Source organism: Drosophila miranda, assembly GCF_003369915.1.
Source record: "Drosophila miranda strain MSH22 chromosome Y unlocalized genomic scaffold, D.miranda_PacBio2.1 Contig_Y2_pilon, whole genome shotgun sequence".
Lineage (NCBI taxonomy): Eukaryota > Metazoa > Arthropoda > Insecta > Diptera > Drosophilidae > Drosophila > Drosophila miranda.
The window spans coordinates 16,976,598-17,001,154 of NW_022881614.1; the positions used below are offsets into that span (position 1 = coordinate 16,976,598).

Here is a 24,557-nt window from a genome sequence, read left to right on the forward strand (position 1 = left end):
ATATCCCTTGGATGGTGTGACCGTATATAGATATTAATATAATACCTAACACTAATGTACGCTGCACCAATATGGGTTGATGCAATGAAGCATAAGACATATGCCCGAGAATGCAACGCAGTCCAGAGGCTGTGTGCCCTGAGGGTGTGTTGCGCATTCAGAACGGTATCCCAAGACGCCGCACTTGTAGTAGCAGGAATGATTCCCATCCATCTGCTGGCAAGAGAAGCCGCAGGAATCAGGGCACAGCGAACCCTGGGGACTACGGACCAGGACACCAGAGGTGCCTTAAGGCAGCGCACAATCCTGCAATGGCAAGATTCGTGGGATAACAGCAGCAAAGGGCGATGGACCCATAGGCTAATCCCAGACCTGAAGAGATGGCTGAACCGTAGCCATGGACAAGTGGAGTATCACCTGACACAACTGCTGACAGGACACGGTTGCTTTAAAGCCTACCTGCATAGGTTTAAGCACGAGGACGACCCCTTCTGCGTGGTCTGCGCAGGGGTCATCGAAGACGCAGAGCACTGCTTCTTCGAATGTCCAAGATTTCGGCAAGAACGAGAGGATCTAAGCAACAAGCTTGGAAGAATGCCAGCGGTGTCAAACCTGGCAGAATGCCTGCTGGAGTCGGAAGGAAACTGGGCCTCGATTAGATTCATGGCCGTAACTATGGCTACCAAACTGCGTCGCGAAGAAAGAGCACGCAATGCAAGGAGATAAAGGATAAAGGAGATTATTAAGAGAAGAGCCCTACGGGCATCTCCCCCCGGCGAAGTAATATCTCGCGACAGTACCGCCGGGATCCGGGATAGGTGTGGTTGGTTTTAGAGCGGTTAGAGTCCCTCACTTCGGCTTCGGCTGAGTCGGCATAAAGCTTTCCTGTAGTCACACAACAAAAAAAAAAAAAAAAAAAAAAAAAACACACACACACACACACACACATAGAGGAAGTGGCAGAAGCAGCATAGTCCAAAGAATGTGGTGCACTTCTGTTAGAGTTGAACTTGCAACAGTTGCCACAGTTTGGGTGCATGTGCAGGAGCAGCAGCAGTCAAACAGCTGGCACTGGTTGTTTGATTGTTTGTTAGCTTGTTTGTTGTTGTCTTGCTCTGGACACCACCACTCGGATCGTTGCCATACCCTACTATCTAAGCCCACCCGATAGTTGCTCTATCATCTCCAATGCCCAGATCATAGTCGCTGTATGTGTGCGTGTGTGTGTGGTGTTGGAGTCCCATGTTAATCACGTTACGTGTACTCGCGCCTCGGCTAATGCCTTTACCGATTCTGTGGGAATTGCTCTGATTTTTTATATCTATCGTGTTGCTGCTGCTGTTGTTGTTGCATCTTTAAGCTCTTAATGCAATTAGGTGTTGTTGCTGCAGCAGAAGAGTTTTTTGCAGCAGCAGCAGCGAATCGCCTCCAGGCGATACTCCAAATGCTACTTCGACACATCAGAGTTTTCACACCGTGGTCCCGTCTCCGATTGAAGCCTAACTGTAATGGACATTGGGTGGGGTTTTTCTTGCATTATTAACCGTTGGACGAGGCACAGCGCAGGCGCAAGACTCTTCGAAATTAATTAATCGCGGGTTCGTTGCGTTCGGGATATTTTTGGGATAAAAGGTTTTCGAATAGGGTTTAGCCGTTATTTGGGCCTCTTCACGTGGCCCTTCAGATGCAAATGAGAGTGGGTCGACACCCTTCGAAAGATTTCTTGAAACCAGCCAGACGGAACTCTCAGTCGGGAGCGCGAGAGGGGGAGACCTTCCCTCCTGACTCTTTGACGTTGGCCGACACTGTGGGGCCCTTCCCTACCTGTCTAGCAGCTCCCTCCGGCCATAAACGATTCTTCTTGGCAGCCATTGTTGGGCTGCTCCTCTGCCCTGTCATTGTTGCAAGACTCTCGTTTCTACAGACGACAACACGATGACTTCCCACAGCCGCCCCTCCACTAGATCTCTCAACTGGCTTTCGATTTTGGTTATCTCTCGGTTTTTGAATTGTTCTTAGGTCTCCCGTTTGCCACAAAAATAATAACGATATAACATGACATAATGACATGCAATTATGATGAAACCGCCTGAATCGATGTGGCACTGAGCTCAGTGCGTGGCACTGTCTGGGGTTTGTCAACCTCTCCTCTTGGCCAGAGGCGTGGGCTGCTGCAGCGCCTCCGGGCACGATGCATGACGCACATTCGAACAGTCGTTCAATACGAAATTCGTTTTTCGGCTTTTCCGAAGGAAGGAGGAGCTAGAGGGGATTGGCTTATCGGACGCTGCACTTGGCATTGGCAACATGTCGATTTTCCTTCTTCTCTTTGGCTTTTCGTCCATTGCATCCGGCATCCGGTTTGGGAGCAGTGCAATTTCCGTCTCTGGTCTCTCCCGGCAACTGACAGCAGCTGCGGCGGGCACTCTGTGGCAGGTACGTGCCCCAAGCCCTTAGCTGCAACAACCTTTTGAGGGCAGGCGCCGCCGGGTGAGTCAGGGCCGCTTCGTGGGGTCCGAGGGGTGGCTCTCAAAAGAGGTTCGATATCTAATTAGTGGCACATTTGCGGGGCTTCTTTGCAAGAGAAATGCAGGGCCATGGGGTTGCTTCCCAGAGGTTGCGATGTCAGGTGTGGGGCAGATTATAGCGGAGGGAGAGCGGGGAGAGAGCGCCATGCTGTGCCTTCCCCCCTCTCTCTCTACATTTTCCATGGGTATGCTAATGGCAGCTTATCTCCTAGATTCCGGGGATTGAATGGAGTGCAATAAACAAAATTCGGGACCGAGGCCAGGTAAAAATGTGTGAGTTTCATAAAGGCCAAAAAATGCAGGGAAATGTTATTCTTTTATGCCCTCTCCCGCTCCCTCCTCCTGCATTAGCAGCGTTGCCACACTCCATAAAATGTTAATCAAAGATAGCTGTACAATTCCCAGAACTGGCACAATAGATGTTCCCATGATCAAGAAGAATGCCCAAAGAAAAATCGAGTAGAAGAAGCAGCGCTTTGGGCAATTAAAAAACTTGCCTTGCAGCCAGCTCGAACTCTCTTTCTCTCTTGCTGTGCTCTCTCCCGCTCTCGCCACTCCATTGCACTGAGCTACCTGAAGCCCAAGCTACGCTCAAATAAAGCCTCGCGCTTACGCGCTCTTTCTCTCTCTCTCTCACTCTGTCTCTCTCTAACACACACGTAGCATAGGCGGCTTTGCTTAGAGTAAAACATTAGCGCCTAGATCTCAGAGACTACAAAAGCTAGAGCAACCAAATTTGGTATCCACACTCCTAATATATCGGACCGAGACGAGTTTGTTTCAAAATTTCGCCACACCCCCTTCCGCACCCGCAAAGGATGAAAATCTGGGGATATTCACAAATCTCAGAGACTATTAAGGCTAGAGTAACCAAATTTGGTATCCGCACTCCTGTTAGATCTCACTATAAAACGTATATCTCAGAATTTCGCCCCACCCCCTTCCGCCTCCACAAAGGACGAAAATCTGCTGCATCCACAATATTGAGGATACGAGAACACTAAAAACGCAGAATCATAGATAATGATCATATCTATCAGATTGCTGAATCTGGATCAGATCAGATCATTTTTATAGCCAAAAGGAACAAATCAATTTGCACTGGCTACGCAGCGCCCGACGTCACGCTCAGACTGATTTTCTGTCTCTCTCGCACGCACTCTTTGTCGTGTCGTTCAATATTAGCGGCGTCTGCCGGAGGAGAGCCATACTGACTTAGTATCGGGTATAACTGTAGAGTTGCGGTGTCCGCTGCAACTCACAACGTTCCCCCTCGTCTTATGTGTGTGTGTGTGTGGGTCTGATTTTCCTTGGAGTTGTCTTTGATCTCTTCCATTATTACATATTCATTCGAACACACGAGCAGGAACACGCATTTTCTGCGGCTGGCCAAAGAACTTTGCTCACGCTCGGACGAGATTTGTTGCCCGACACACGGGGATCTCTCTGACACACGGGGATCTCTCTGACACACGGGGATCTCTCTGACAAGGGGATCAGTGTACAGTGCGTTTCACTGCCATAGGCCCAACTAGTGTGGTAATCTTTCCACTGTTGGGGGACCTTATGGAACTGGCACTGTACTTCCTCTTCAGATCAACTCCAGCCGACAGATGCAACAGGCGTCGCCAGTCGTCGCCGCAAACAAGCCGCAAAACAAATAAATACAAGTATGAGAACGGCTATGGGAATCTCACCACAAATATAATATTTAGGCCAGAATCCGAGCTGTTGCGGAAGTGGAGAGGGAAACCCCCTTACAGCCGACAGATAAATCACCCAGAGAGTCGCGTCCCCAGAGAGCCACGCGCCAGGAAACGAACACAGCGCACAGCTAATTGGCCAATCCACGAAATGAAGAAAAAGAACAAGTGTTCAACAGCATATGTATGTCTTTCCTTGGATTGTGAAATTGGGAAAACACTCGTACGGAAATTGTCGCACAGTTTTCCGAATGACTCTCGGAATGCTCTTGCTCTGAATTCCAGGAATACATTTGGCCAACAAATAAATTCCTGGGAACTACATTTGTTCAACGAATCTTTGGGCAGAGTTTTAAATTTTCAAATCTTAAAGGGATCTTTCAATGCAACAATTGCCTTGTTTAAAGGAGTTTTTTCTGGACCTCTTTTCCTTCAGAATTATTCGGGAAACCAAATCCTAGAACCGAGAATGTTGCTGAATTATAGAGTATTGTTTTGCTGGCGACAAAGTGCACATAAAATCCGACAAATCCCCACCCGGAATACCCTATAGAAAATTATTAGGGCAGGCCCTGGGGCACACTTGCCAAATCATTTTCGTATTCGGTTTTTTGGTGCCGACCAAGTAAATGCGACACATTCCACGTCCATTAAATTAATGAGACGACAGTTAGCGGGCGAAACTAAAAAAAAAGATACAAAATGAAAACCGAAACGAACGAAAGACGGACTGAAACAGCCGCATAATTAGCCTCGTTTCTCGTTCCTTCTCGTTCCGTGGACAGAAATCACGTATACGTACGTATATGAATCATACGCCGTGTGGCCATATGGCACACACCTGAGTCTCAGAGAGGCAGATATGAGACGCGTTCCACTTACCTGGCCACTGGCCAGATCTAATTAACTCTAGGATTACCCCTTCTTTGGGGTCTGGGGTCTGGGGTCTAGACACTCACCTCCTGCAGCGCCTTCTTGTCTGGGGCTCGATTCGCCGTCTGGAGAGTTCGTATGACATTCTTGGATCCGTCCACGACGGCCGCCTCGATGCGCAGCCGATGACGCAGCTCCTCGATGCGCTCCTCCAGCGTCGTCTCCAGGCTCTGGGGCTGGCCATCGTCCATCAGCCTATCGGCCTGCTCACGATTCTGTTTGACCTTGATGATCCGCAGCCGCAGAAACTCGATTTTGGCCTTCGAGTCGGCCAGCATTTGGTGGGCCTCCGCCAGCAGCTTCTTGTCGCAGCCGGCGCCCAGTGACTGGATCATGTTATCCGCCCCCGTCTTCACCTTTATCTCGATCTGCAGCTGCTTTTCCAGCGACGTCAGGACTTTGTCGTTGGCGGTGGAGGTTGCGCCGGTGCCACCACCGCCCCTCAGGGCACCGCCCATAATTATCCCGCCATTGGGATCGATGTTGGCATTAATCGATTCTGTAAAAGACAAATACAAGAGGATTAGTTTCCTGAGAAACGAGAAAGGAGCCTCAGAAGGGGCTCTTCCACTCCCATTTATATTCCACTTTCAATGGAACCTGCACACCCTTCAGATATGGCTATCAATTATCAATCTTAACCACTAGATAAGGCTTATTTCACATTAAGATCTCTGGCAAAAAGAAAATCTAGGCATTGGCTATGGATATGAAATGTATCTACAAATCAATGCTCCCGCAAGACGAAGCAATGTTTGAAAAGAGAATGCCCAAAAATAATACCAAAACAACATAAATGTCGTGTGCATGACGCGCCACATGAACGCTCGATTCTCACCAATAGGGGACTTTTTTCGGGCCACTCATATGTGTGGATATTTATGCCTTATGCCACACATAATCAGCTCTAAATCGTTTGCAGTTATGCAGCTCTCTGTGGCAGAAGCTGCCAAACCCGTCAATCATTTCATATGTAGCACCCGACTCCGGCGCCACACAATGCCGCTGCAGCTCCATTCTTAGCTTCTTTCGCTTCTGCGAAACACGAAAACACGGAAGCTAAACAGCAGATAAATAGAATGTCGAGCTGTCTCCATTCGAAATTGTAAGCAAAACCGACAAAAGCACGAATAAAGCGAGTCAGAGGCAGCACCATTTCATGACAGTTGTGTCAATAGCTGGCTCAAACCTACAATAGAGAGAAAAAGAACCATTCCGGTGTCGCTTGTTAGCGAAATATGGAAGGGGTATGTAACAAACGAGCATCATATCTGAATGGAACACTTCTGGAGGACAACGAGAAAGAGAGAGAGAGAGATAGAGAGAGAGAGTGGCCAACAGGTGAGTGGCTTAAGTGGCGAGTGCGTGACAAAGGCTCGTAAAAGACGGCATGAACTCATCCCCAAAAGAGCTATGACACTTTCCACACTTGTCTTTATTTGTCTTTTTCTACAAATGGAAGGGTACTTGAGGTTTTTTGGGTGGGTTCGCTGTAATGCTGAAAAAGAGAGTGCCGGAGAAGGCACACACTGGAGACCTGGGACCGAGAAGGCGTAAACAACATATGTACACTACGTACATGTCGTGTGCGTGACAACGCTCATCTCGTTGCTTGACTCGAGTAACGAGTATTCCAGTTTCAGCGCTAAGTACCTGAACTTCCCTAAACTTCCACTGGAATTTCCAGTTACTACCTGCCGTAGCCCCACCTGGAGTACGCCCTTCCTTCGTTCGTTTTTTTGGGAATACACTGTACTTGTATTACTCAACGAAAAAAAACTTGTTGCATGGAAATGCGTGTGTTTTACTGCCGCCTGTCGCTCTCTCGTGTAACTGCAGCAGTTTATGAACGAAAGACCATTGGCTTTTGGGAAAGTTGTTGGGCTTTGTGGGGGGTTGGGGGGTGGGAGAGTTTGTTTTTAATGGATTTTCGAAATAGAAATAAAGCGGAGAGGAGGGAGGGTAGTCCATCTGTTGCACAACTTACCTTGTCCATTGCTGTTGACGGCCGTGTTGGCGGACGTTAGGAGTATTTGACTCTCCAGCTCCTGCAGCTCGGACTTGAGTTCCGCCAATTTGCTCTTGCTCTTCTTCACGAGCACCGCCACATCGCTGCGGGAGCGCCGGTCCTTGGCCACCTCGCGCAGCTTCTCGGCGCCCTCTTTGATCTTCAGCTCCTTGCGGATCTCACGGCGAATGGCCTCCTTGATCTCCTCGAGCCGTATGGACATACAGCTCTACGGCAGGTTCTCTGTGAATCCATATTTAAGACTGAGTTCGTAACGGGGGAAGTCTGGGAAGCTCGATTGCTCTGCGGGACCCTGATCCGTTGCAGCTGTCACGCCCACTTTAGGGTTTAAATATATTTTAACGAAGAGGCAGCGGAATCACGCAGCTGGTAAAAGAAGGTAGCATCCTTGCTGACTATGGCCGCTGCCTGGCAGAGCAAACTGGGAAATTCTTCTGCTGCTGCTTCCGTTGGGGCTGGGACACATGCAGCGGCACGAACGAGAGCGCGTGAAATGCAGCCCCAAAGCTTCCAACAAAACGCGCGCGCACCCCACACGAACGCTCCACAAGTATTCCTTCCCCATCTGGGATCGCCATCAGAGAAACCTCAATCTGAATCTGGCTTTCGATTTCATTTGATTCGTTCGACACATCTCTGTTAACGAAAGTGTACATATTTATTTTGCCTTAAATCAGAATCGATCTGTTGGTGTCTGTCAAATGTTTGTTCAAGAAAAATAGAGAATTTCATTGCACTTTTTGATTGAAAACAGTATAAGGCAGTCCTGAAATGAGTCTATTGATGGGGCAGAGAGCGAGAGTGAGAGAGTAGCTCTCTGCGTTTCAAGCTAACATTCCCCTGTTGTCTGTCACAGAACACTGTTAACATTGGCACAAATGTATTCGGCTGCATTTAATTAAAGTAAGCCATAGAAAGAGGGAGAGAGATAGAGAGAGAAAGAGAGTGGTTTAATTAACATGCACGCCCAATTGCTGTTAAATATGTAACAGATCTATGCGCTGCCAGAGAAGCTCCAGGAATGTGTAAGAATTTTTGACAATGTTTGGTAACAAAAAATTCACAAAATTCCTGTCCTTTGAGTGTAGCTACAAAAACAACAATCCACCTTACAGTTACATGGGACAAAGTCATAGGGGAGGTGGGGGCACATCTGTGTGGGGCGTAAGTATTACCCCAGTTATTTGGGTCAAAGCTATTCACCCGCAAACCAAAACGAAATGAAGAAACTGCATAAAACATGCACACAAACAAGCAATACAAGCAGTAGGGGGGAAACGCACACTGGGAGAAGGACTAATGAAGGCCTAAAACGGTTTCAAGCTGTTGCGGACCATCCGCTGCTATTCGAATTTATTAAATTTCTAAATGAGAGAACATATTTAAATCTTAAGCCGTGCATTAAAAGATGCAAGTACGCCAGTAGTTTCGTTTTTTTTCCCCCCAAAGACTCCATCCAATCCAGGCGATTCACGCCGATTGTTTCTGAAAGCCAGTGGTTTTATTAAAAACCCCACGACATTAAAAACAGCGTCGGTGAAAAGTGTACAGTGCAACCAGCAACTTTGGGAACTATGATAGTTGCTCTCAAGCAACATGCTTGCTGAAAGGAGGTTAAAAGAGATGAGAGATAAAAGATAAAGATGTGTGCAGAATGTATGTGTGTAATGTGCGCAGCTGATTGAATAGATGGCGCTGCAAGATGCAGGACCATTTTGCCATGCCATTTCATATGTAGCACCCGACTCCGGCGCCACACAATGCCGCTGCAGCTCCATTCTTAGCTTCTTTCGCTTCTGCGAAACACGAAAACACGGAAGCTAAACAGCAGATAAATAGAATGTCGAGCTGTCTCCATTCGAAATTGTAAGCAAAACCGACAAAAGCACGAATAAAGCGAGTCACAGGCAGCACCATTTCATGACAGTTGTGTCAATAGCTGGCTCAAACCTACAATAGAGAGAAAAAGAACCATTCCGGTGTCGCTTGTTAGCGAAATATGGAAGGGGTATGTAACAAACGAGCATCATATCTGAATGGAACACTTCTGGAGGACAACGAGAAAGAGAGAGAGAGAGATAGAGAGAGAGAGTGGCCAACAGGTGAGTGGCTTAAGTGGCGAGTGCGTGACAAAGGCTCGTAAAAGACGGCATGAACTCATCCCCAAAATAGCTATGACACTTTCCACACTTGTCTTTATTTGTCTTTTTCTACAAATGGAAGGGTACTTGAGGTTTTTTGGGTGGGTTCGCTGTAATGCTGAAAAAGAGAGTGCCGGAGAAGGCACACTTTGGAGACCTGGGACCGAGAAGGCGTAAACAACATATGTACACTACGTACATGTCGTGTGCGTGACAACGCTCATCTCGTTGCTTGACTCGAGTAACGAGTATTCCAGTTTCAGCGCTAAGTACCTGAACTTCCCTAAACTTCCACTGGAATTTCCAGTTACTACCTGCCGTAGCCCCACCTGGAGTACGCCCTTCCTTCGTTCGTTTTATTGGGAATACACTGTACTTGTATTACTCAACGAAAAAAAACTTGTTGCATGGAAATGCGTGTGTTTTACTGCCGCCTGTCGCTCTCTCGTGTAACTGCAGCAGTTTATGAACGAAAGACCATTGGCTTTTGGGAAAGTTGTTGGGCTTTGTGGGGGGTTGGGGGGTGGGAGAGTTTGTTTTTTATGGATTTTCGAAATAGAAATAAAGCGGAGAGGAGGGAGGGTAGTCCATCTGTTGCACAACTTACCTTGTCCATTGCTGTTGACGGCCGTGTTGGCGGACGTTAGGAGTATTTGACTCTCCAGCTCCTGCAGCTCGGACTTGAGTTCCGCCAATTTGCTCTTGCTCTTCTTCACGAGCACCGCCACATCGCTGCGGGAGCGCCGGTCCTTGGCCACCTCGCGCAGCTTCTCGGCGCCCTCTTTGATCTTCAGCTCCTTGCGGATCTCACGGCGAATGGCCTCCTTGATCTCCTCGAGCCGTATGGACATACAGCTCTACGGCAGGTTCTCTGTGAATCCATATTTAAGACTGAGTTCGTAACGAGGGAAGTCTGGGAAGCTCGATTGCTCTGCGGGACCCTGATCCGTTGCAGCTGTCACGCCCACTTTAGGGTTTAAATATATTTTAACGAAGAGGCAGCGGAATCACGCAGCTGGTAAAAGAAGGTAGCATCCTTGCTGACTATGGCACGCTGCCTGGCAGAGCAAACTGGGAAATTCTTCTGCTGCTGCTTCCGTTGGGGCTGGGACACATGCAGCGGCACGAACGAGAGCGCGTGAAATGCAGCCCCAAAGCTTCCTTCAGACAGACAAAGAGCGTGCCAAAGAGAAGCAGAGAGCCAAGCGAGAGTGAAAGCGAATTGGACTGCAGGCTAAGGCATGGAGAGCTTGAGGAGAGCCGTTTGCTTTGCTCAAACAAACATTAACATTGAAACTTTGCTCAGCCACTCTCCTGCTTCAGGCAGTAATGTTCCACAGTTAACATTTGGCTGTGCTAACAAAACGCGCGCGCACCCCACACGAACGCTCCACAAGTATTCCTTCCCCATCTGGGATCGCCATCAGAGAAACCTCAATCTGAATCTGGCTTTCGATTTCATTTGATTCGTTCGACACATCTCTGTTAACGAAAGTGTACATATTTATTTTGCCTTAAATCAGAATCGATCTGTTGGTGTCTGTCAAATGTTTGTTCAAGAAAAATAGAGAATTTCATTGCACTTTTTGATTGAAAACAGTATAAGGCAGTCCTGAAATGAGTCTATTGATGGGGCAGAGAGCGAGAGTGAGAGAGTAGCTCTCTGCGTTTCAAGCTAACATTCCCCTGTTGTCTGTCACAGAACACTGTTAACATTGGCACAAATGTAACGTATTCGGCTGCATTTAATTAAAGTAAGCCATGGAAAGAGGGAGAGAGATAGAGAGAGAAAGAGAGTGGTTTAATTAACATGCACGCCCAATTGCTGTTAAATATGTAACAGATCTATGCGCTGCCAGAGAAGCTCCAGGAATGTGTAAGAATTTTTGACAATGTTTGGTAACAAAAAATTCACAAAATTCCTGTCCTTTGAGTGTAGCTACAAAAACAACAATCCACCTTACAGTTACATGGGACAAAGTCATAGGGGAGGTGGGGGCACATCTGTGTGGGGCGTAAGTATTACCCCAGTTATTTGGGTCAAAGCTATTCACCAGCAAACCAAAACGAAATGAAGAAACTGCATAAAACATGCACACACACAAACAAGCAATACAAGCAGTAGGGGGGAAACGCACACTGGGAGAAGGACTAATGAAGACTTAAATCTTAAGCCGTGCATTAAAAGATGCAAGTACGCCAGTAGTTTCGTTTTTTTTTCCCCCCCAAAGACTCCATCCAATCCAGGCGATTCACGCCGATTGTTTCTGAAAGCCAGTGGTTTTATTAAAAACCCCACGACAATAAAAACAGCGTCGGTGAAAAGTGTACAGTGCAACCAGCAACTTTGGGAACTATGATAGTTGCTCTCAAGCAACATGCTTGCTGAAAGGAGGTTAAAAGAGATGAGAGATAAAAGATAAAGATGTGTGCAGAATGTATGTGTGTAATGGGCGCAGCTGATTCAATAGATGGCGCTGCAAGATGCAGGACCATTTTGGAGCAATTGATGATTAACCGTCTGCCGGTGCATGGGGCGACGGGCGGGCAGCGTTTGGCACTTACCTCTCTGGCCATTACGACATTCTCACAAGCAGCGCCCGCTCAGAGGGTCTGCCATTTGCGCTTCAGCAGAAGCAGCCAGGCCAGCCTCCACCGTGGCGGCGGCTAACAAGAGCAGCAGTAGCAGCAGCAGAAACAACAAAGCTTACACTCTTCGCGCATACATATATATGTACAAGAGTATGTGTGTGAGTGGGTGGTTGTGTAGGTTTGTAAGTGGGCGGCAAACGGGATAGTAGCGAGAGAGAAGGATGGAGCAAATGACAGAGAGAGAGAGTGAGTGAGAGGAATGAGAGAACGTGTGTGGGTGGGCGGATGTGTGTGTGTGTGTGTGTCTCAAAAATTCTCTACTACACGTTTATTTTCAATCTTCTCTGCCCGCATATCTCTCCAACGCGCCGATGCTGCTTGGTTGGAGCTTCTTGTTCCTTTCTTTCTTTTTTCTCTCTCTGTCTTTATGTCATGCGTTAGTGTGCTTGTGTGTGAGAGTGCGTGCCTGTATATATAGGTGTGTATTGGTACTTGAACAGTATTTATTTTTATTTATCCTAGAATTTGTTTAAACAATCAAAGGAGGCTGCACACTTTCAAACAAGCAAATTGTTTTTTATCTGCGAACGCACACCTAACGCCCACTTTTATACATAGGTGCGGCTGTCGGCTCATCTTTTGCCAAGAGAGAGCGCATTAAAGTACCGTTATCGCTGGCGGAGACACATTTTCGCTTTTTCACGTACTTTTCCGATTGCGTTTTTTGGGAATAAGACCACAGCACACGCGTTTTGAAACTCCTGCGTTAGATACATATATAGTTAATAACTTTACCAACCACTACAGGCTGTTGAAGGATCACACTCCTACATTCCCTTTGCACCGAGTTTTTGTATTGGTCAAGGGAGATGATGGTACTAACGCCTTTACTTGCTGAGAGGCTCCGCACACATACGCTTTCGCTATTGGCAGTGCGAATTTTGTAAAGTTAACTCTATTTTAATAACTATCACTAATGGAAGTCTTTATATATTCCTTTAAATTTAAAAACAGTCGCATTTAAAAATTTCAAGCCGAGCAGAAATGCAAATCAATTCCCATTTTCGGCAGCACTAGAACTATATTTGCCATTCGCAGCGGACGAAACCATAATCTGAAGCATACTTTCAGGAATGTATGTCCATGACCGCATGGTCACACTGCACATCATATCTATATCAATTTTACAATCAATAACAGTATCGATATCAATCAGCTGCGTCAATTATCGAAGCACTGCCATCTCAATTGGATTAGTGGGGCAGATTTTCAAATATTCATAAAAACCTTGTTTTAGCCAAAATACAACAAAACCAAGGGCTAACAACTAGCCAATCTTGAAGAAAATTTATCCATCAATGGCCTAAAATTATGTGGGCATGGCTAAATGTTTTATCTAGCTAATAATATTCGACGGAATATCAAAAACGAGGAATATGTATAACAGAACTTGAATTCGTCAGTATATTTACGTTATATTTTTTAAGTGAGACCGTATATTTTGGTATTCATTTGAATCGGGTAGAATCTGTAATAAGTTATTACTAATAACCGGTTCACAACAATGAGTCCCATTCCATGCACACATACCCTGGGGAAAATGGATGTTATAGAATTGTGAATATGTTTGTCATCCCAGGCAAAAAGAATTTATTTTCAATATAATTTAATTTTATTCAATATTATTTAATATTATTTTCAATATTTCAACGTTATTTTAAAGCTTATTGTCTTCTTGTTGGGACCAAGAATAGGTATCAGGATCGAGATATATATACAAAACACTCATCATATACATGAATATGTCTAAAAAATGTCAATTTGAGAAAAGGTCTTTATTAGTTACGTTTTATCTTCATATCAATATTTATACTTTCAAATACAATTAACAAAATAGGGTATACAAAGGCCTATACTACGCCTTACACGCAATATAGCGACTCTTTTTTTGTTGAACTATTTCGCTTAAACCTTTTTTTACAATAAATACAATAAAAGCAAGGATTAAAAACTATCCAATCTTGTAGAAAATTGATTCATCAATGGGATAAAACTATGTGGGCATTGCTGAGAGATTTAGTTAGTCAGCATTATTCAATGGAATATCAAAATTGAGCAATTTCCTGACCTATTTCGCTACTTGGTTTTTGTTTGACTTATTTCGCTAAAACCTCTTTTTACGCAAAACGCAATACAAGCAAGTATTAAGAATACACCAGTTAAATAGAAAATTGATTCATCAATCGTATAAAACTATGATGGCATGGCTAAATGTTTTATATAGCTAGTAATATTCGACGGAATATCAAAAACGAGGAATATGTAAAATATAACTTCAATTCGTCAGTATATTTACGGTATATTTTTTAAGTGAGACCGTATATTTTGGTATTCATTTGAATCGGGTAGAATCTGTAATAAGTTATTACTAATAACCGGTTCACAACAATGAGTCCCATTCCATGCACACATACCCTGGGGAAAATGGATGTTATAGAATTGTGAATATGTTTGTCATCCCAGGCAAAAAGAATTTATTTTCAATATAATTTAATATTATTCAATATTATTTAATATTATTTTCAATATTTCAACGTTATTTTAAAGCTTATTGTCTTCTTGTTGGGACCAAGAATAGGTATCAGGATCGAGATATATATACAAAACACTCATCATATACATGAATATGTCTAAAAAATGTCAATTTGAGAAAAGGTCTTTATTAATTACGTTTTATCTTCATATCAATATTCATACTTTCAAATACAATTAACAAAATAGGGTATACAAAGGCCTATACTACGCCTTACACGCAATATAGCGACTCTTTTTTTGTTGAACTATTTCGCTTAAACCTTTTTTTACAATAAATACAATAAAAGCAAGGATTAAAAACTATCCAATCTTGTAGAAAATTGATTCATCAATGGGATAAAACTATGTGGGCATTGCTGAGAGATTTAGTTAGTCAGCATTATTCAATGGAATATCAAAATTGAGCAATTTCCTGACCTATTTCGCTACTTGGTTTTTGTTTGACTTATTTCGCTAAAACCTCTTTTTACGCAAAATGCAATAAAAGCAAGTATTAAGAATACACCAGTTAAATAGAAAATTGATTCATCAATCGTATAAAACTATGATGGCATGGCTAAATGTTTTATATAGCTAGTAATATTCGACGGAATATCAAAAACGAGGAATATGTAAAATATAACTTCAATTCGTCAGTATATTTACGGTATATTTTTTAAATGAGACGGTATGTTTCGGTATATTTCTGAGGGTCCGACGGTATATTTTATTGATAAGACCGCGGTCACACTCAACTCTGTGAACAATAAAATTATTTAATTTGTTTAAAAAAAATAAAATTGTTGAAATTTAAGTCGCCATGGACGACATACCCAGCAGCCTGGACAATATGGTGGACCATTTCAACGACAGCATCACACACTCGGCGTCCAAGAAGCTACTGTTCAACCGTCTTTCGATTTCGTTGAGCGACGATTCCGCGTCATGTAAGTGCCGGCACAGCAGAAAAATTAGAAGCTACTAAAAATATAATCTTTCCTAGTGCCAAAAAAGAGACGCGTGGAGCAGGAGTCGCCGAACTGCAGCCTCAACAGCACCACCGACTCCACCAACAACTCGGCGTCCGACTCGAATGGGACCTGGAAGACGAACAAATTGCGCGCGAAGCTCATCGAGACAAAGTCGCGTCTCAGCCAGCTGCAGGACCAGCTGAAGCAGAACGAAACGAAGCGTCGCATGGAGCTGTCGCTGGCCGAAAGCAAGGTATCCGCCCTGAAAACTCAGTGCGACTTCACCAGCCAGAAGCTGCTGGATCTGACGAAGGATATGGAAAATATGCGCGGGCTAGACAACAGCTACAAAGAGGAGGCGCGGCGTGCCAAGGCAGAGTTGGCCGGGTTGAAGCTGAAGTACGATGAAACCGTCAATAAGCTGAAGAACGAGAAGTCGCAGCAGGAGCACGACGCCCGTGATGTTCAGCTCTGCATCAACAACGAGTTGGGCGACTACCGGCGCCAGGCCCAGCGCGCCGAACTGGAGCTGCAGTCGACTCTCAAGGAGCTGGAGTGCATTCGGCAGCGGCACGACGATTACAAGGCTCGTATTTCCGGCTACGAGGAGTTGAGAGCTAACTTCGAGAAGCAGCAGCAGAGCCTGAAGGTGGCTGATGAGCGCATCAAGGAGCTGGAGTTCGAGATCCAGTCGTACACGGACTGGAAGCAGGTGACCAAAGTCTCGCAGGAGCGTCTGGCCAGCATTCCCGAAATGGACTCCGAGCTGCAACGTCTGCGCATCCATAACAAGCAGCTGAACAAGATCATTGGCGACAAACTGCTGCTCGAGGAGCAGGTTCACGAGTACAAGGCACGGCTGGACAAGGAGGAGGGGGCTTGCGCCGAGGCGGCCGCGCTGCAGGTGAAGCTTTCGCACACGGAGCGGGAGCTCAAGGAGTGGGTCAAGGTCGCCCAGGATCACTGTCTGGCCAACACTCTGGTCAGTCCTGTGGCCCTGCGCTCCCGCATCGAGCAGCTGCTTCAAGGGGACATTGTCCATGTATCCGAGAAATACGCCTCCGAATCGGAGTCCAAACAGATGCGCAATCTTGTGCGGGACTTGGAACAAATAATCCGGGTCTACCTCAAGAACATCGAGGATCTGAACATGAGCTTAAAGCGGCACAAGAACTTCAAGGACCGTCTACAGCGCAAGCTGCGCACGGTGTCCAGGGAGCGCGACTTTTACAAGCAGATGGTGGACAATTTCGACAAGGATCTGACCATGAGCAATGCAAGCGTGGCTGAGATGACACAGGACATGCAGGTGCGCTATCGCGTGGATGTCCTGGAGCGCACGTTGACTGGCTACAAGGATCTGTGTACCACACTGGACCGTGAGATCCAGGCCATGCGCGAACAGGAGCAGCTCAGTGATCCGTCTAGCGAGGACTATGAAAACGTGAAGAAGGAACTGGACAGGCTGCGCCTCGAAAACGACCGCCTGCGCAGGCGCAAGGAAGAGCAGGAGCTAGAGATAATGCAACGTTGTCTGCGCCAGGACATTAGCCCGCCCATCAGCAAGATGGTGCATCTCGTTGACAATCCCGCCGCCGAGGCCTACGAGTCGTCCAAGAACATGTTCGAGAAGCTGCAGGCCGAGATCGAGCGTCTGAAGCGGCACAACAAGAAGCTCGAGGATGCCAACGAGCAGCACCTGAATGAGACCACCACCAGCACGGGGGGCATGACCATGAACTTCAAGGAGCTGAACAAGCTGCGCGCCGAGCTCGAGTCGGCCAACGCCAAGATGGGACACTTTATGGCGGCCAGAAAGGAGTTCCGCGACGTTGTCTATATGCTCCTTGGCTACCGCATCGATCGCGTTGGCTACAAGAGCAACTATCGGTGAGTCTATAACCCCTAGATCCCCTAGTGACTCATGGAAGATTTCTTTCTGCAGCGTTACGAGCATGTATGCGGAGAGTCCCGACGACTACTTCTCCAGCGCCCTGAGCGAAAGCAACGATCTGGCCCTGCTCGAAACCCCGTACTCGGAGACACTACAGCCAGACCTCGACCAGCAGCTGGCAGCCAATAACTCATTCCCTCCATTCTTCTCTTCCCTCACACTGGATCTGTTCCAGCGAGCCACCGTCACGATGACCTAACGGAGGAACTCTAGATACTTGGCCTTTATTTAACTCTTAGGTTAAATTAGTTTTAGTTATGCCTTTGATTTTAGTCCACGGGGGATGGTCCTTGGACCACTTGTCGATAATAAATTCTATATGGTAGTGTGGAGGGGTGTGGAAATGTATTTGCCAAATTAAATGAGTTATTCAAATTTGTCTGGAAAAAATGAGCCGAGTTTCAGACTAGCCTGCGCGGTAGGCATCTGTAGTCATTTGCTAAAATGTATCATTTCATTTAATTGTGTGCTAATACTTAATTGATTCCATCCGATATGCGACTAAATAAGATACAATATTAGCTATAAGATTAATTAAACACCGCTCGATACTATACAACTCTGATGTACTTATATTTGTGTGCCAGAATAGGGGGGCTCGATACCTGATGTACTTATATTTGTGTGCCAGAATAGGGGGACTTTTACAAATAGGAATAAATAGGACACTAGGCGGTGAGGATGTGGGCTTGATCGGGCGTCTTGTGGAGCAGTTGATCCGGCTGCTCGAAGCCATTGGCCGGATCGTGGACACGCTCGTAGATCTGCTTGTAGATGGCCACGATGACATTGAAGGCCCGCTTCTGGACAGTGGCCCGATGGCTGCTGGACATGATGAGCTGCACCTGGGGCAGCAGCAGCACATCGGGCAGCTCCAGGAAGTCCAACTTCGACGTGAAGATCTTGAGCAGATTGGTCTCGATCTTTGACTGATTGCTCTGCAGAATGGTGTAGATGGGCCCCAGATTGAGGTTGGCCACCAGCGAGGAGGCCTGCTCCGAGGTGAGCGTGTCCAGTTGGGCGTCCGACTGTCCCTGCAGCCGCTCCACGCGCTCATCCATGTACTCGTAGACGGCCAGCGTGCTCTGCATGTGGTACAGGCAGTTGAGAAGATACACGCCCATGTCCACGGTGGGCAGGTGGGCAGCACTCTCCTGCACCGACTGAAGCAGGGGATCGATCACACAGCTGACGATCTTGGTGATGTCCGCCTGGCGACCATCCACCATCGTAGCCACCGACAGGATCTCCTTCAGCATATTGAGCAAACGGGACACGCTCGGCGGTGGCACCAAGTCCCGCTGCGTCGGCTCCAGAGCCATACTGGAGCCAGATGGACGCTGCAGCACACTGCGCACCTGAGTGGCTAGAGAATGCAGATAGATTTGCTCGCTGCTCTTCTGCAGATCCACCAGGCACTCCTCTAGGCTGCGGCCCTGCACCACCTGCTTCATTATCTGCTGGTAGAAGCGCAGCAGATTGGAGAGCGTGAACAGTACGATGGTGTCCTTCTCCGAGTTGAGGATGGTCTCCACGCGCACCTTCAACGGATGTTGAACTCCATCAGCTGTGTAGCCCAGGGCAGCCTGCAGCTGGTCCGAAATGTCTGAGGAGAAGCCATACATCAGAATGGGAATGGTAATGGTTTCTTGTGTCCTCGTGCTCACCCTGCTTGTCGCACTTCTTGAAGAGAAGCGTGAGGTTCTCCTTTTCGTAGGGAATGCTCTGGTGCAGCCAGGCGAACATGTCCCCAATGTATCGCTTGGGATCGTGGGCGTGCATCTCAATGGGCTTGGGATTGCCGCCGTGCCCGCCCTCCGTCAAGGCCTCGATGAACAGCCGGACCAGGACAGCGCGCCTGGCAATGGCGTACTCATCAATCACATATCTAAAAGAGATTACTTTTATATCGAATCTGAAGGAACTCCATTAAAAAACCCACTTGAAGAGCACAGGACGATCCTGGAGCCGGCGCATGGCCTCGACAATGAGGGGCCGATTTCGTTGTTCTCCAGGTTCCGGCAGTGGTTCTGCGTCCAGCGGTAAAGCCGCTCGAGCGCCCCCTCCTGTGCAGGGTCATCTCCTCCATGATGTCCAGGGCCGCGGTCTGGTAGCCGCACTGCATCAGCAACCGGCAGTCGGAATGTATGGATTGTACCCGATCCAGAACTCTGAAAAAATCGGCCACAATCGGAGCATCCTTGGCGCTGCCGTAGAGCAGCTGGTGCTCCGGAACCGTCAGCTGGAATCGGGCCAAGAAAGCCTGGGCAATTTGTTGATGCACCTCCAGGCGATCCCGCTCCTGCTGCATTGTATTGGTCTGTTCGATCAGGTCCTTAGTCAGAGCCTTGGATGTCTCTAGGTCGGACTTCATGGTCTGCACTGACGTGGCCATGGTGTCCAAGTCTGTGCAGACTGCATCCAGCGACAGCTTGACCTCCCGCAAGGCCTTCAGGAAGTTTTCATTGATGCCTACGGAGCGATGCTCGATCTGGCTGCGGAGATTCCGCCGATTCTGCAGGGTGTTCTCGTTGAAGAAGCTGGAGAGACCGTTGAGAGCATCGAGAGTGTCCTGGAATTGAAGGCAAGTCGCACATTCAAGCGCTGTCTTGGACTGGCGGTTAGACCCACCATATCGGACTCCAGACGGGCCTCCAGTATCTTATTGACCCGCTTCTGTATGCGTTCCTGATCCTCCTTTTTATCCTGTGTGGCGCTCATTTTTATACCCGATACTCAAAATGAGTGATGGGGTATATTAGATTTGTGGTAAAAGTGGATAAGTGAAACGTCCAGAAGGAATCGTTTCCGACCCCATAAAGTATATATATTCGTGATCAGCATCAATAGCCGAGTCGATTGAGCCATGTCTGTCTGTCCGTCTGTCCGTCCCCTTCAGCGCCTAGTGCTCAAAGACTATAAGAGCTAGAGCAACGATGTTTTGGATCCAGATTTCTGTGATATGTCACTGCTACAAAAATATTTCAAAACTTCGCCCCGCCCACTTCCTCCCCCACAAAGGACGAAAATCTGTGGCATCCACATTTTTAAAGATACGATAAAACCAAAAACGCAGAATCGTAGAGGATGACTATATGTTCTAGAGTGTAAAATCTCAGCCAGATCGTATAATTATTATAGCCAGAATCAAGAAAACAATTTCATTCTTTCTCGCTCTGTCTCTCTCTAACACACAGGTTTCATGGTCGGCTTTGCCAATTGCAAAATATGAGTTCAAGGATCTCAGAACCTATAAGAGCCAGAGCCACCAAATTTGGTATCCACACTCCTGTGATATCGGACCTTGACCGTTTCGTGTCCAAATTTCGCCACACCCCCTTCCGCCCCGCAAAGGACGAAAATCTGGGGCATCCACAAATCTCAGAGACTATTAAGGCTAGAGTAACCAAACTTGGTATCCGCACTTCTGTTAGATCTCACTATAAAACGTATATCTCAGAATTTCGCCCCACCCTCTTCCGCCCCCACAAAGGACGAAAATCTGTTGCATCCACAATATTGCAGATTCGAGAAAACTAAAAACGCAGAATCATAAATAATGACCATATCTATCAGACTGCTGAATCTGGATCAGATCGGATCATTTTTATACCCAAAAGGAACAAATCAATTTGCACTGGCTACACGCTCAGACTGATTTTCTGTCTCTCTCGCACGCACTCTTTGTCGTGTCGTTTAATATTAGCGGCGTCTGCCGGAGGAGAGCCATACTGACTAAGTATCGGGTATAACTGTAGAGTTGCGGTGTCCGCAGCAACTCACAACGTTCCCCCTCGTTTATTATTATATTCCATACAAATTTGTTGACGAGTTCGATTTCTTCTGTTATCGCTGCCATCTCTATGGAGTGAGACCAGGGTAGCACTAAGAAATACAAATATCGGGTTTGTTCAGCCCTGGCTTGAGACGGAAAATAAAGATATTTACGCGCTTTTACCCAAAATTGTTAAGATAAAACTATAAATCCGGCAGAACCAAGTACTCCAATCCAAAAATCATGGCCGCTCTGGCCAGTTTGACCGCACAGTACACGGACTCCGAGAACGAAGGCGATGCCAGTCCGGATTCCCAAAATTCGACAGCGTCCCAGGTGAGTAACAATCATATGATTGACTTTCCAAGATTTAAACACTTTCCACTGGTAGGTGATCATACCAAAGCGTCCATCGCCCACGCCTGTCAAGGAGGAGCCCCGGCCCAAGAAGTCCAAGAAGAAGACGAAGCGGGTCAAGAAAGTGCGGCGTCTGGTGAGCTACCAGGACGACACACTCATCTCCGACGAGGAGGAAGATCGCGGCCACGAGCCCAGCGAGGAGGAGTCCAGCAGCGACAGCGATAATTCTGGTGGGGACAGCGATGGGGCCAAGGCCACGAGCAGCGCCAAGGTTGAGGGAGAAGCCGAGGGAGCACCCATGGAGGTGGACGACGACTCCAATGTCTACCAGCCCGATGAACGCACGGCGGAGAGCTATGAGAAGGACCCAAAATACGCCAAATACAAGTTCCAGCTTCCGCCAGAGTCCAAGGGAAGCCGTCACCAGAGCTGGTGTCCAAAATAACCAAAATGTACACGAAAATGCGGCAGACCAACATGGACATGAATCGGGTCATTCAGGACCGCAAGGAGTTCCGCAATCCCAGCATTTACGACAAGCTGATAAGCTTCTGCGACATCAATGAGTTCGGCACCAACTATCCGCCGGAGATCTACGATCCGCTGCGGTGGAGCGAGGAGTCTTACTACGAGGCCCTATCGGCAGTGCAGAAAACGGAGATGGTGAAGCGCCAGAAGGATCGCAAGGAGGTGGACAAGGTAGAGCAGGCCACGGCGCTTGCACGCAAGGTGGAGGAGGAGGCCAAGAAGCGGTAGGTTATGAAGTATGGGAGAAGTTCTTTTTTATTTAAACCACGTCTTGATTTGCAGCAAATCCAAGTGGGATCAACCATCCAGCGTTAAGCAAACGCTGCCTGCTCTCACAACCACAGTGACTGGCACCAAGGGCACGGTCATATCTGCTTTCGGCTCTCTACCCAAGAAGCCAGCGGCTTAGATTTTAGCTCCTATTATTAGTATGTTCTATTATATGCGGGCAGTACCGTCTGAAAAAACAAATAAATTTAAGATTGAAGGCTTTAAAAGTATTAGAAAGATAGTTCTCGTAGGTCGTAGGTCACATTCGGATATAAAGGGCATAGAGGGCGAAGGTAGAAACGCTGCTTAAGACCAATACAATAAGAAATATGTAGATTTACGAATACAACTATTTAAAATCTATTATTTCAACGACAATCTAAACCCGAAAAAGAAATGCTTTTGCAAAATGGAGACTAACAGTGAACGATGATTAGGGTAAACGAATATCTGCTTTATATTATCAAAAGACAATTATATTATATAAAGAACGAGGGGAACGTTGTGAGTTGCTGCGGACACCGCAACTCTACGGTTATACCCGATACTAAGTCAGTATGGCTCTCCTCCGGCAGACGCCGCTAATATTAAACGACACGACAAAGAGTGCGTGCGAGAGAGACAGAAAATCAGTCTGAGCGTGCCGTCGGGCGCTGCGTAGCCACTGCAAATTGATTTGTTCCTATTGGCTATAAAAATGATCTGATCTGATCCAGATTCAGCAATCTGATATATATGTATGATCATTATCTATGATTCTGCGTTTTTAGTTTTCTCGTATCCTCAATATTACGGCCCTTTTCTCGCCCTGTCTCTCTCTAACACACCGCAGCAACTCACAACGTTCCCCCTCGTTTATATTATTGTAACTAAGAAAATAATGATCTAAAATATTTCGGTTTTAGTACTCATTTGAAATTAAGGTATATTTCGGTATAAATAAGTCGTAATTTTAAATGGGCTATAGAAAGAGGTATGGACAACAGGCAAAAAAAGCCAAAGCAAATTGCAAGGTTTGTACGAACCTCACTCGCGTATTAGCTCAATATATGTACCTTGGAGAAAAAATCTAATTTTTGTCTTAAAGGTATATTGAGCAAATGGGGTGGATTTTACCATGCATGCGTTTCATTTTCTGGGCCTTTTCGCCTGTTGTCCATACCCTCTTTTTGCTTCCATTATGTAGCAAGCGTGTAGCAAAGGTGTTGTTGTGTAGAAATGTGTTGTTGTGTAGATATGTGATATATCGGTTGTCGCACGAAATTTTCGCATAAAAATAATAAAAATAAATAAAAATCTGTGTTTTAGTTAAATGCACATGGTACAGGACCTGCTATCCGACGCATGCGCTATGTTTTGAAACGCGGTGTACGTTCCCCACTCCTCATATTCTGCATTCCTTGCCTCCTTTCCACTTTCCATACACAACACAGACGCAAGAAAAGAAAAGAGGAGAATTTTTGTGAGCGAGATAACACGAAATATGTATAAGAGATAAAAGATGATGAAGATACCGTACATGTAGATAGTTGTGAGTGCGTGCGTGTGTTTGTGAGTGTTTTCGGTGCGCTGAAACTTTTGTTGAAACAATCTTGGCCGTGCTGCTGTTTCAAGGTGCAATCGTGTGCTGTGCGGGGAGAGAGGCGAGGCTGTTTTATCCCCCTTTTTTAGATGTGCGATCCACTTTTTTTTTTGCGCCAGTTGCGGCTGTCTGATGCGTAGCAAGGTGTATTGATATGGGGTGGGGTATTCTCGATCAATGAAGCAATATTCGGCTGTCGATCGGAATGCCTCACCTTATTGCTCTGAGCATTATTCGTGCCGTCAGTGCCGCGCCTGTCCCCTCCCCTGAGATCTGTTATTTATAAACCGATTGCAGCGGCAGCCACCAGCCACTTACTGTTTTAATCGGGAGCGGAACCAGAGCCCAGTTTTCAATTGAAGCTAATTAATCCAGCTGCAGATTCCCTAAGCACATTCTTTGGAAATATGCTTAATTTGTAGCCGCAAATACGCTGCAACGTGGATGGGCAGCAGCAGCAGCAGCAGAGGTAGAGGCAGCGACAGAGACAGCTTCAGCGGCAGAAGCAGCTCTTTGTTCCCGCAAAAGCAACAATTGTAAATGACGCTTGTTCTCTCTTCTTCTGCCTCTTCCACTCTCCCTATCCCTCTCACGGGCTCATCCGCTGGCACGAACAC

At 46.7% G+C, this 24,557-nt stretch overlaps 3 protein-coding genes, 1 long non-coding RNA gene and 2 pseudogenes across 6 annotated transcripts in view; 2 read left to right on the forward strand and 4 right to left on the reverse strand.

Annotated features, from left to right (window-relative positions):
• The window catches only part of LOC108158835 (mitotic spindle assembly checkpoint protein MAD1), a 44,892-nt gene extending 26,908 nt beyond the window's left edge, over positions 1-17,984 (forward strand). For 2 of the 3 annotated variants that reach the window (XM_033397085.1, XM_033397086.1), the window contains exons 3-5: positions 15,316-15,447; positions 15,504-17,361; positions 17,417-17,984. In XM_033397085.1, the coding sequence (XP_033252976.1) occupies positions 15,316-15,447; positions 15,504-17,361; positions 17,417-17,624 (2,198 nt within the window). In that variant the 3' untranslated portion in view covers positions 17,625-17,984. Of the gene's footprint in view, positions 1-15,249; positions 15,448-15,503; positions 17,362-17,416 lie in introns of those variants that run through there. The other variant, XM_017291555.2, reaches the window with a different exon arrangement.
• Positions 5,164-7,415, reverse strand: LOC117192419 (serine/threonine-protein kinase N-like). Its single transcript, XM_033397087.1, has 2 exons — positions 7,152-7,415; positions 5,164-5,663 (listed from the first exon to the last, which is right to left on the reverse strand). Exons 1-2 carry the CDS (start codon positions 7,393-7,395, stop codon positions 5,179-5,181), a joined length of 729 nt encoding a protein of 242 aa, XP_033252978.1. The 5' UTR covers positions 7,396-7,415; the 3' UTR covers positions 5,164-5,178.
• LOC117192420 (serine/threonine-protein kinase N-like) lies at positions 7,945-10,200 on the reverse strand. Its single transcript, XM_033397088.1, has 2 exons — positions 9,942-10,200; positions 7,945-8,081 (listed from the first exon to the last, which is right to left on the reverse strand). Exons 1-2 carry the CDS (start codon positions 10,183-10,185, stop codon positions 8,044-8,046), a joined length of 282 nt encoding a protein of 93 aa, XP_033252979.1. The 5' UTR covers positions 10,186-10,200; the 3' UTR covers positions 7,945-8,043.
• Positions 17,928-20,161, reverse strand: LOC117192418 (annotated as a pseudogene).
• Positions 20,162-21,316: 1,155 nt separating this feature from the next.
• On the forward strand, positions 21,317-22,588 carry LOC117193656 (annotated as a pseudogene).
• Positions 22,589-23,593: 1,005 nt separating this feature from the next.
• LOC108158839 lies at positions 23,594-24,152 on the reverse strand. Its single transcript, XR_001775283.2, has 2 exons — positions 23,878-24,152; positions 23,594-23,772 (listed from the first exon to the last, which is right to left on the reverse strand). It is a non-coding gene; the product is annotated as an uncharacterized LOC108158839 (long non-coding RNA).
• Positions 24,153-24,557: the final 405 nt, after the last annotated feature.

Excerpts from the sequence above, each read along its gene's own strand:
- LOC117192419 (XM_033397087.1), bottom strand. The coding sequence starts at position 7,395 with ATGTCCATACGGCTCGAGGAGATCAAGGAGGCCATTCGCCGTGAGATC. Across the intron at positions 5,664-7,151 it reads CGTCAACAGCAATGGACAAG|AATCGATTAATGCCAACATC; the intron begins GTAAGTTGTGCA and ends TGTCTTTTACAG.
- LOC117192420 (XM_033397088.1), bottom strand. The coding sequence starts at position 10,185 with ATGTCCATACGGCTCGAGGAGATCAAGGAGGCCATTCGCCGTGAGATC. Across the intron at positions 8,082-9,941 it reads CGTCAACAGCAATGGACAAG|CCGAATACATTTGTGCCAAT; the intron begins GTAAGTTGTGCA and ends AATTAAATGCAG.